Below are 12,339 nucleotides of genomic sequence, written 5' to 3'. Positions count from 1 at the left end.
TTAAAGTCTGGGGAACTTTCTCTAGAGGCTGTGATATTCTCAGCTTTCTCAAGAGGATGGAGAATTTGGTTAAATACTGCCTACGATGAAAGATGCAAGCAACATAGAATCATAAAGAGAATACAGATTTTGAGAAATAAAACAATAACAACAAACTCTGAAGGCAGAGATGGCTGGATTTAGATTACAAAATGAGGCATCAAGATTAGGGAAATATCCTAAGACAGTGGTTTTCAACTGATGTGCCATGCTGCACTGGTTGCAAATCATTAAGTACAGTATGATGCCAAATTCTGGTTACAACTGGGTCTGTGTATTGTTACTATAATGTCTGTTAAATGAAAGGCTAAGCTGGGTAGCCTGTGTGAGGTAACACACAGAACAGGTATGCTGTGGTGCAAGCAAGATATAGGAAGCAGGGAGAATATTAATGCAGCACCAAAAAACAAAAACAATCCCTCCCCCCCAAAATGATGTTACTGGAACCTTGCTTCTTCAGAATATAGGAAAGTAGTCAGGGCACTTGAACAGTGACAGGACACTGAAGAGTGACCAGGTAAATAATGGTAAATAGGCTGTGGCTGCTTTTACAGACATTCTTTTTTAAAAAAAAAATTTTTTTTTATTAGTTTCTGTTTTATAACAAAGTGAATCAGTCATACATATACATCCGTTCCCACATCCCTTCCCTCATGCATCTCCCTCCCTCCCACCCTCCCCATCCCACCCCTCCAGGCGGTCACAAAGCACCGAGCTGATCTCCCCCGTGCTCTGTGGCTGCTTCCCACTATCTATCTACCTCACGTTTGGTAGTGTATACGTGTCCATGCCTCTCCCCCGCTTTGTCACAGCTTACACTTCCCCCTCCCCATATCCTCAAGTCCATTCTCAAGTAGGTCTGTGTCTTTATTCCCGTTTTACCCCTAGGTTCTTCATGACATTTTTTTTAATTCCATATATATGTGTTAGCATACGGTATTTGTCTTTCTCTTTCTGACTTACTTCACTCTGTATGACAGACTCTAGGTCTATCCACCTCATTACAAATAGCTCAGAAAGACAACCCTCAGAATGGGAGAAAATATTTGCAAATGAAGCAACTGACAAAGGATTAATCTCCAAAATTTATAAACAGCTCATGCAGCTCAATAGCAAAAAAACAAACAACCCAATCCAAAAATGGGCAGAAGACTTAAATAGGCATTTCTCCAAAGAAGATATACAGACTGCCAACAAACACATGAAAGAATGCTCAACATCATTAATCATTAGAGAAATGCAAATCAAAACTACAATGAGATATCATCTCACACCAGTCAGAATGGCCATCATCAAGAAATCTAGAAACAATAAATGCTGGAGAGGTTGTGGAGAAAAGGGAACACTCTTGCACTGCTGGTGGGAATGTGAATTGGTACAGCCACTATGGAGAACAGTATGGAGGTTCCTTAAAAAAGTAAAAATAGAACTACCATACGACCCAGCAATCCCACTACTGGGCATATACCCTGAGAAAACCATAATTCAAAAAGAGACATGTACCAAAATGTTCATTGCAGCTCTATTCACAATAGCCCGGAGCTGGAAACAACCTAAATGTCCATCATCGGATGAATGGATAAAGAAGATGTGGCACATATATACAATGGAATATTACTCAGACATTCTTAAAACAAGGTTATGATGTAGTACTGATTATACAATAATTATTTTTTCCCCAACTTTATTGAGAAATAATTGACATATTGTGTAAGTTTAAGTTGTACAACTCCTTGATTTGATACTTATATATTGCTTTGAGTCAAATGGTGGAGGAAGAGAGTATATAAAAAAATGATCACCACCATAGCATTAGCTAACATCTGCAACTGCATCAAGTCACATAATTACCATTTCCTTTTTGTGGTGAGAACATTTAAGATCTACTCTCTTAGCAACTTCCAAGTATATAATAGAGTATTATTAACTACAATCACTATGCTGTTAGTCATCTTATTATAGTTGGAAGTTTGTACTCTTTGGCCAACACTTTCCCCTTTCCCCCACCCCCAATCATACTGTAATTACTGCTTATATGTTTAATGTTCTTTTGTATATTTGATTTACTTCAAGTGTGCCATCAGAATTCTAAGATTTGAAAATGTATCCAAGTATAAGGCTGAAATCCTGTTAGATTATGTATTCCCTCCCAAGTTAGACATAAATTTCCACTACTCTCTCAAATTTAATTCAACTAACATTTATTTGGCATCTAATATTGTGAAGTGCTGATTGCTGTGAAAAGGATGGCTAAACTCTTAGGGAGAGTGCAATTTAGAGGAGATGCAACACCTATGTAGTAACCGTAAAGCGTTTTATGATAAATGCTGAGACAGGACAAGGACACGTGCTGCGGGAGAACAAGGAAGCGGAATATTGATGACTGTAAGGAGAGGGATTCTGGGACATCTCTCTGGAGGAAGAGGGACTTAAGCAGGGCCTTGAGGGATTAGTAGGACTTTGGGTAGGCAAAAATGGGAAAGAACATCCTAAGCAGAGGGCACACAGGTTGTCCCTTATATGTGATTAACAAATTGCATTTAGTTTATATACTCAGAGATCCTCCCATTATTAGTAAAATAACTTTCTTAAAAATTTTTATTTTTTTAAACCAAAGACTGGTCTGATATGTTCTGTTCTTGAAGCTGCAGCCTAGTAAAGAATCCTAATTATATGAGAGAAGGTAGCAATAACCCTGCTTTTCCTATAATAACCCTAGGCAAGCAAACATACAAATCAGAGTCAAAGCCCCACTTTGTTTTCATTTTAACTTAATTAAGCAAACCAATTTTGCCAATAGGTAACCCTTTTCAAAGCCAATATCCAGATTCATTCTTATCTCTTATTATTAACATAGTTTCATATTCCAAGCACATAATTTCCTTAGACCTTAGTATACATTTGCTTGTATGATCTGGCTCATGCTGTTTTTACTGGCTTAAAAAATCAACAGCAGCGGACTCTCAGTTCAATAAGTAAAGCTACTTGGATTGAAAACAGCAGGAAGTGGCTCAGAGCCTCTACCATTGAGCCCCCTCCCCTCCCTGCATTGAGTCCTGAGACACCTCTACGGAAACCTCAGGGCTCTGTGCATGACAGTTTATAAACCACTTCCCTGGGCTTCTTAACTGCCAGTTATTGTCCAATTCTTCAACCAAAACCGGGCTGTCAAAAAGTCTGGACATGAATGTTATATCCTTCTATCTAAAACATTAAGAATTTCTAAACATTTCTGTTCTCTAGAGACCTGTTTGGACATTTATTTTAAAATAATATACAAATAAATTATTGAATCTCTATTAGTGATTAAAAATTACAATAAAAAATATGTTGTTACAGACGTTAGACTGCATAAACTCAGAATTATTTAATGTTAATATTTAGCAAATAGCAGTAAAAATTGCAGCAAGATGGATTTATGTAAAATAAGTGAAGAAACATAAAATTGAACATTTAAAATAAGGTGAGACAGCATGGGTTTTGCTCCCCTAGAAAGATTTAAGATGTGTAAATGTCCTCCTACACAGAGAAGATGAAATAAATCCTCAAAGAAAGGAATACATTTTGGAGGTTCATTTTAGTACCACAAGTCTCTACTTGGTTTTTCATTCAGAGGCTCACCTCCCATAATCTGGGAGAGCATAAATTCCCTTTTCCTATCTTATTTCTCCCATACCGAATAAAAATAAAACCCAGTAGTTTGTCATCCCTAAGTCTAGTTTTTTTGGCCACAAGGGCAAAAATATGAGACAGGTTATAAAAATCATGGTGGTAAAAACAGCCTTGTCTGTACATTCAAGCAGTGGAATGGATCACAGTTACATTAAAAGTTTTTTTTTAACTTCACCCAAAACTAGTAGAGACTATGACTGAGTTAACAGAACAGCCCTCTAACACATATTTAAATGGTGGTGGGTATTAATAAGGGAAATTATGACCCCATCAACTTCTCCGTGATGGGTAGATCTTGCTTGTCCTCTGGAACCAGATCTCTCTACTATATTATAGGGAATAGTTAACCTAAAAGGCCTAGAGGAGTGAGCAAGGACCTCTCTCAGCTATTGGTCAAGACCTTCCAGGATTCAGAGAATGGTCTAAGATTCATTAAATTGCTGGAGGGCACTTATTGCCCCTTGCATAGCTGTAGCCAGTTGGTTTATTGCAAGCACTGATTCTCTATGGAGAATGCTGGTAAGTTCACGCTGGGCATTAGCATGTTCCCCAAGGACAATTAGCCTGTCCAGGTGTGCTTCTGATTGCTTGGCCAGTTCCCCAATAAGATGCCTGTTCCTGGCCATTTCTGCAGGAACAGTCCTGGTTAACAAGTAGTAGTTGTTCCTCATCTGTTGAGGAGGTGGCTGGTTGGGCAAAGTCCTGTTGCTTAGATGAAGACGCAAGGGATAACTTCATGGAGGTGCTCAGAGATATCCCTGCATCCTTGGAGAAGCTTCCAGAAGCGTTATCACTAGTGAAAACTTGCAAACAGGCTGAAAAATAAACATTTTGCCAAATAGTTCATCCATGTCATGAAAAAGCATAAAAATTAGCAATATAAAGTAGATCAAAGATGTAGGTCTGTTCCAAACAGCCTTGCTAGCAGTGCTTTTCAGGTACACTCAGAAGATAGCATAAATTTCCCTGCTCTGGTGTCACAAGACTAGATCTTCTCTTTTTCTCAATCCACGACAAATTTTGACTGAAGGTAAAAAATTGATGATAGTAGGAAGAAAAGAGGTCTAAAAAAGCAGTCAACACTTTACTGATAACGCCTTTAAGATTTTTTTCTGGAAGCTTCTTTATCAAATATCTCATTATTTTGTCATAAGAAATAGGACCCTATGTGAGAAAACTTAGGGATTTGAACCTGCAACCAACTTTTCTTCAAAGCCTAGATGTCCTGACCTAGAGGCAACACACAGGGCAACACTTCAGTTTGTTTTGTAACATTACTGTGTCCCAGGAACACCATGTTTGCTATGGACTGAATTGTGTCATTTGCCCCCCTCCCCAAACCCTCCCCATTCTCCAACCCTTCAATTCATATGTTGAAGCCCTAACCCTCAATGTGATGGCACTTGGAGATGGGGCCTTGGGAGGTGTTTAGGTTTTGATGAGGTCATGAGGGTGGAGTCATGATGGGATCACTGCCTTTACAGGAAGAGACCAGAGAGTTAGCTGTCTCTCCATCATGTGAATATACAGTTGACCCTTGAACAGAGATTTGAACAGCATGGGTCCACTTATACATGGATTTTTTTTTTCAATAAATACTTACTACAGTACCATACAATCCTTGGTTGGTTGAATCTGTGGATGTGGAACCATGTATACTGAGGGCTGACTGTGAAGTCATACTTGGATTTTCCACTGCTAACCCCTGCTTTGTTCAAGGGTCAACTGTACAGTAAGGAGGTGGCAGTCTACAGGGCAGGAAGTGGGACCTTGATCTAGGACTTCCCAGACTCCAGAACTGTGAGAAATAAAGGTTTGTTAAGACACCCAGTTTATGTTATAGCAGTGTGAGCTCACTAAGACAACGGTGAATGAAACTTGGTTCTGTTTCCTGGTTGCTTATTAAGTGGCAGGTTGGGAGAAGGGAATTGGGAAGAAGGATTTCAAAAATTAACAACAAAGCCTGACAACAAAATTATTGCTTTAAGAGTTTTAATGGTGTGAGGGCAGGTAGGCACTAAGAGTACTGGGTTTGTCAGAATCTGCCTCATCAGTGAAATCTGAGAACTGCAGCTGTGAGCTGAATATGATCCTCTTGGACTTTGGGCTCTGTCTCTCTGAACCTGAAATAAAAAGCTATCATTCTGAATAAGTGGATGTATGTGGCTTTTTAAAAATCTCCAGACCATATCCATACCATATCCTACTGTGAAATCTCCCATGAAACACCCATCTCATCCCAGAAACAACCTCTAGTGGAGGCTCCTTGACTATGCAGTGAGCAGAATACAAGGTTCAGACAATTTTAGAAATTACTGTTTGGATCTTTGTTGTCCCTACCAAACTGATAGAGGGCACGAAGCCTTAAGTCCCTATTAGTCATCTCAGCTCCAAGTGACAAGGAGGACATTAAAATGACGTTCAGTTCAGAATTTTAGGGTGACCTCCCAAAACATACATTGCATGCATTTGCCTGACATCAGAGCATGCACATTCCCTGTGCAGCACTGTTATTTCCAACACCTGAACATTGTGTCTGTTCCAAGGGATCCTCAAAGTTCTCAGTCTTGGGAGCCACGTTGCTGACATCCTGGATCACTTGCCCTTTGCTTGTCCGGCTCCTCAGCTCCCTTCTGAGACATGTGCTGTCTTGTGCTGAGCTCCCGTGGGTCCTCGTGGACTGTGGCTTCTTTTCCCTTGAAGGCATCCATATCTGGTTGGCTCTGGTTCTGGCACCTGACCTGAACAGCATTGTCCCTCATATTTTCAGGATCCAAAGAGAGGTGTGTACAGAGAAAATGACCTATTGTCTTGTAAAAGGCAGTGCGAGAGGATCCACCACTAACTTCACTGGTATGGAGATGCATCGTGAAGTTGCATTTCGGCCCACACTGGTATTCCGAGTGCCTCATTTACTCTGCCTTGGCATGTGTCATCACGACAGTGGATTGTTCAGGTGCTCAACAGACTGAGCCTCCCCAAGGACAGAAAGGGACTCTTGCCCTGACCATGGGACAGCTGCAACTCTCTGAGGCTAGACACATCAGAGGCAAGAAGGAAAAAGAGCAAATGACAGGAAAAATGAGAAAGGAAGGGGTCTGACTGCTGGTATTAAAGGCCTACTGACTTCTGGAAGGTCTCTGGTGGACTCCTTGCATTTCCTGGAGCCAACTGCTTCTGCTGACCCTGAATACAGGGGTTAGGTGGGGTATTGGGCTATTAGACCACATGCAAATGGCGGGTGGCTCTCTAGGAAAGAAATTAATGCTGCCCCATGTTCTCCCATGAACAGCTTTCAAACTTGGCTACAAAAGGATGTAAAGTTTGGGAGACCTGGATCAGTAGTTGAGGAACTATAACTTCTGGGGTACCATGAGCTGTGAACTCAAAGGTTGCACAGATGCCAAGCAAGGAGGGAAATTCCTCCAGAAAAAAATGAGTGGTATTAAGAAGTAGCACTAGGTTTTGAAGAAAGGCTAACCATCCCTTCAGTGCAGTTAAGAGAAAAGAACTAAGTGTGCTGCTACCACAACTACATCCTTAAGTAACCATAAGTTGGGAAAAAGGGAGGGGGATAGAGAACACAAACTGTTGATATGATTCTAGCCCCTATTTTGAATTCAGGCAAGAAAGTTATGTTAGAGGATTCTACATCTTTGAAGTGACTAAAATCTCTAAAACTTCATATGGAAGGTAGCCTTCCTCACTGTGCCATTGCACCTCCTGCCTGGGAATAAAGTTGAGTCTCCCGACTAAGTTAAAGGCCTTACAAATGTTACAAAGAACGCCCTGATGTTGTGGGGCAGTGTTTGCTCTGTCTTCTCCGAGAAGATTCCTCAGTGTAATGTTATACGGCAAGCGCTACGGTAGTCACAAGATCTCTCACAATGCTGCGGTGAAAGTGGGGATGTCTTCTCAGTCTGCTTCCCAGAACTGGGATTTGTTAGTGAGCTGATGGAATTACTATCTAAGCTGTTATGGGACTAGACTGCATGTCTTTACCTATGTCCTTCAGCCAATTACCAATTAAACCAGGTTGGTCTGGGAGGCCTTAGAAGCTTAGGACACCTTTCAAAGACAGGGGAGGATGTGAAGTGAGGGTCAGGTTGGAAGCATCAGCTACTTGTGCATAACCACACTTCCTAGCCCGGCCCACAGCACTTCCTCTGTGACTGGCCCATATGAAGTAGTGTGAAAACTTGACAGATGAGAAAAAGCACTTAGGATACTGCTCTAATCCTTTCAGCATGTAATAACTATGGTGATCTGTTAGTGAATCAGCTTACGGGAGGGAACATTGTGACTTATTCAACTGCATAGACCATTGTTCCTCTTGCCCACTCACATTTTGAGGTTTGGACATTCACTGAATCTGTACCTTGCTTGAGGGTATGTTGTGTAATAGTGATAAAAAGTGTGGGTGCGTGACAGAGTCTACAGTCACAGGTGAAAATTCTGGTTACTAGCTATGACTTGGAGCAAGTGGCTTTTTAGACTTCAATTTCCTTATCTGAAAATTAGGGACAATGCAATGTACCTCTTAGATGATTCTGAAGATTAATTAAAAGGAAATAACATTCGTAAATCTAAGAAAGCATCTGATACAAGGCAATCTATATGTTGATAGTCATATTACTTTTAAAGTAGCATTGTGTAGATATTAAAAAGATGGCATTACTTCTCTCACAGTTTATTCTTGAAGCATACATAGTTTAATTAGTCTTTGTGGAAATTTACTTCATTCAACCCAAATAAATACAGAAACAAATAATTCTCTGTAGAAAATACTTTTTCTCACCTTAGCTGCTTCGTTGATGATTTGGAAGCTGGTGCTCTCTTTGCCTGCTGTGACTGAGTCTAGTAATGCCCGATAGGTAGACTTCTTGGAGAGCCGCTGTTTCTGACGCCTACAGATTTGGAGTATACAGACGCCTGAGAATGATTTGTGACTCTCAGCCTCCAAAAGACTATATTATCATGTGGAAGTCATTAAAATTCACTTCGATAGTAAGTGAACTGGGCACAAGCAGTATATTAGTACTCCAATAAAGCACTAAGAGGAGTATCAATAATTTAGAGAGCTAACAAAATTAATACGCAGAGTGCTAATGCAATTAATAAAATAATAAGAAGAGTACTAATAAAATTGTTCACCATAACACTACTCAAGGATGGTATTTTGTCTCCTTTATTGAGAAGGTGGGGCAGTTTTTGTAGATGACACGTATTAGCTTGTTGATGTCCCTCCCTCTTTCCAGGAAATGTATACTTTAATTGAAACTTAATAAATTTTAGTGGAAATCCAATATAATCCAGTGGTTTGTCAAGGTGACCAGGAGTTCACTATAGAATTCCCTCTAAGGTACCTGTTCAGAATTAAAATATGATTTTCTTTCTCTAGAGTTGTGTGTATAAATTAGAAAGGTGTATGATGTAATTTTTGGTGATTTCAGTTTCAGGACCACATAAAGGTAGACACTCAAAAAAAATTTTAAAGAAATATTTTTTGAGGCTCTGGGGAAATAGGCAATCATATAGTGGTGATGGGAGTGCAGAATGACACAATCTCTATGGAGGGATATCTGGTAATAGTTAAAATTTCAAATACATTTACTCTTTGACCTAGTAATCTCATTCCTGGAAATTCATCCTACAAATATACCTGCATGTGTAGGAAATGACATATGTATAGCTTTTCACTGTGGCAGTGACGTTACAGCAAGACTGAAAACAACCCAGGGCTCTAGCAATAGGAGAGAGACTGAATACATTATAATTTACCCAATGGAATACCATACAACTATGAAAAAGAGGACAATTTCCATATACTCATACAGAGCTCTTCAGAATAAATTATGAAGCAGAAAAAAAGATGTATACCACAGTGTATATAGAAAGCTACTTGGCCTAAGAATGGTGGTGATATAAGAATATGTGCATTCACAAAAAGAAATACTGGAAAGATAAATAAGAAATTAATAAATCTGGTTACTTACAGGGAAAAATGTGGAATGGGGTGGAAGGGGACAAGAAAGAGAGTAACATTTTTCAACGTGTATCTTTTTATATTATTTGATTTTTGAACCATGTAAAAGTATTATTTCTTCAAAACTTCAAAATTTTAACATTAGTTGAAAAACACTTTGACTTTTAAAATACCTGTTTATTAACACAGTAATGTTAATTATAATGTATAAGTATACAATATAATTAATTAATAATAATGTATTAATAATAAAATAATACAGGAGTTAAGCTAGAGTAGTAAAGGTGAATTTCTCCTGTCAATAAATTCTTTAATCACTGAATTTCCTAATTGACTCTTTCCTCAGAAAGTCTATCAGTTCTCAAAAATTTAATAAACATCAATTTTGAAATATTTTCAGAACTATTCTATCTAGGTCATATACTTCCTCTTCTTACCTGTAGAAAGCAATCTTGCTGCAGTCTTTGAAAATGTTTTTATCCACAGCTTCATCTTCAACACTAATAAAAAGACATTTTGAGAAACTTATTTGACATAGGGTCTGTGAATCCAAATTTTGTACCTTCTCTAACTATAATATAAATCATGGGACATAAATCACTGTGATGCAAAATAGTGTCATGGCCATAACACAATAATGTGTTTGCTGCAGAACAACATCCTTTTGTAAACCGCCCATGGTAAACAACAAAACATGAAGTTCTGGGATTTCTCAGAAAGCAACAGAAAAAGAGCACTGTAACTTATGAGAAAGGGTTCTTTAAAATTAATGACTGAAGGCTATGGCTTCAACAATAAAATCTGAAGGAGTAAAAACAAAAAGCCCCAAACCAAACCAACAAAAACAACCCACCCACCTATGTATTCAACAAAATATTTTCAGAACATTCTTGCTGAGTGTTGGGCTCTGAGGAAGATAAGAAGTACTGTGTCCGAGTTTTCTTTGAGAGTCTAACCAACATTATAAATCAACCTGACAAATGATATAACAGAGCTATGTACGAGGTGCTAGAATAAGGATAGAAACAGACAGGGAAGGAAAATTCTTTGCGTTTTAAGATGATGCTGACAATCTAGGGGCCAATGTTTTTTATTTCTTATTTATTTATTTATTTATTTATTTTTAACATCTTTATTAGAGTATAATTGCTTTACAATGGTGTGTTAGTTTCTGCTTTATAACAAAGTGAATCTGTTATAAACATACATATGTCCCCATATCTCTTCCCTCTTGCATCTCCCTCCCTCCCACCCTCCCTATCCCACCGCTCTAGGTGGTCACAAAGCACAGAGCTGATCTCCCTCTGCTATGTGGCTGCTTCCCACTAGCTATCTATTTTACGTTTGGTAGTGTATATATGTCCATGCCACTCTTTCACTTTGTCCCAGCTTACCCTTCCCCCTCCCCGTATCCTCAAGCCCATTCTCTAGTAGGTCTGCATCTTTATTCCTATCTTGCCCCTAGGTTCTTCTGACCACTTTTTTTCTTTTCTTTTTTTTTTCTTTAGATTCCATATATATGTGTTAGCATACGGTATTTGTTTTTCTCTTTCTGACTTACTTCACTCTGTATGGCAGACTCTAGGTCCATCCACCTCACTACAAATAACTCAGTATCGTTCCTTTTTATGGCTGAGTAATATTCCATTGTATATATGTGCCACTATCCATTCATCTGTCGATGGACATTTAGGTTGGTTCCATGTCCTGCGTACTGTAAATAGAGCTGCAGTGAACATTGTGGTACCTGAATCTTTTGAATTATGGTTTTCTCAGGGTATATGCCCAGTAGTGGGATTGCTGGGTCATATGGTAGTTCTATTTTTAGTTTTTTAAGGAACCTCCATACTGTTTTCCATAATGGCTGTATCAATTTACATTCCCACCGACAGTGCAAGAGGGTTCCCTTTTCTCCAAACCCTCTCCAGCATTTATTGTTTGTAGATTTTTTGATGATGGCCATTCTGACTGGTGTGAGATGATATCTCATTGTAGTTTTTTTTTTTTTTTTTGCAGTACGCGGGCCTCTCAGTGCTGTGGCCTCTCCTGTTGCAGAGCACAGGCTCCGGACGCGCAGGCTCAGTGGCCATGGCTCACGGGCCCAGCCGCCCCACGGCATGTGGGATCTTCCCGGACCGGGGCACGAACCCGTGTCCTCTGCATCGGCAGGTGGATTCTCAACCACTGCGCCACCAGGGAAGCCCTCATTGTAGTTTTGATTTGCATTTCTCTAATGATTAATGATGTTGAGCATTCTTTCATGTGTTTGTTGGCAATCTGTATATCTTCTTTGGAGAAATGTCTATTTAGGTCTTCTGTAGGGGCCAATGTTTTTTAAAACCAAGTTTCCAAAAAAAGCTGTTTCTGGAAGAGAACATGGTCAAGGTGTATGTATATTGCTACTTCAGTATATGTATTTAACATATACTGATTAAAACATCTATAGGCTATAAGGAAGAAAAAAACCACACTGACTTTCATGTAGAGACATGATGAATATATCTATAGTCTGCATATCCATGATTATGTAGGAAGCTATGACTGAACACCAATTGCAAAATATTCTGAAAACAAGCCCAAATACACTAGGCCATGGTTTATCATGGAAGTAATCAAATCCTTCATTGACTCAGTCTTTATCA

The 12,339-nt window shown here is 39.2% G+C and overlaps 1 protein-coding gene across 4 annotated transcripts in view; it reads right to left on the bottom strand.

The window, feature by feature from the left end:
- The window catches only part of GANC (glucosidase alpha, neutral C), a 74,704-nt gene that overhangs the window by 57,883 nt on the left and 4,482 nt on the right, over nucleotides 1–12,339 (bottom strand). For 3 of the 4 annotated variants that reach the window (XM_060096672.1, XM_060096673.1, XM_060096671.1), the window contains 2 exons: nucleotides 10,135–10,197; nucleotides 8,510–8,618 (listed from right to left, as the gene is read on the bottom strand). In XM_060096672.1, the coding sequence (XP_059952655.1) occupies nucleotides 8,510–8,618; nucleotides 10,135–10,197 (172 nt within the window). Of the gene's footprint in view, nucleotides 1–4,340; nucleotides 4,527–8,509; nucleotides 8,619–10,134; nucleotides 10,198–12,339 lie in introns of those variants that run through there. The other variant, XM_060096674.1, reaches the window with a different exon arrangement.

Source organism: Mesoplodon densirostris, chromosome 4 (assembly GCF_025265405.1).
Source record: "Mesoplodon densirostris isolate mMesDen1 chromosome 4, mMesDen1 primary haplotype, whole genome shotgun sequence".
Taxonomy (NCBI): Eukaryota; Metazoa; Chordata; class Mammalia; order Artiodactyla; family Ziphiidae; genus Mesoplodon; species Mesoplodon densirostris.
This window is presented reverse-complemented; position numbering and strand designations above follow the sequence as displayed.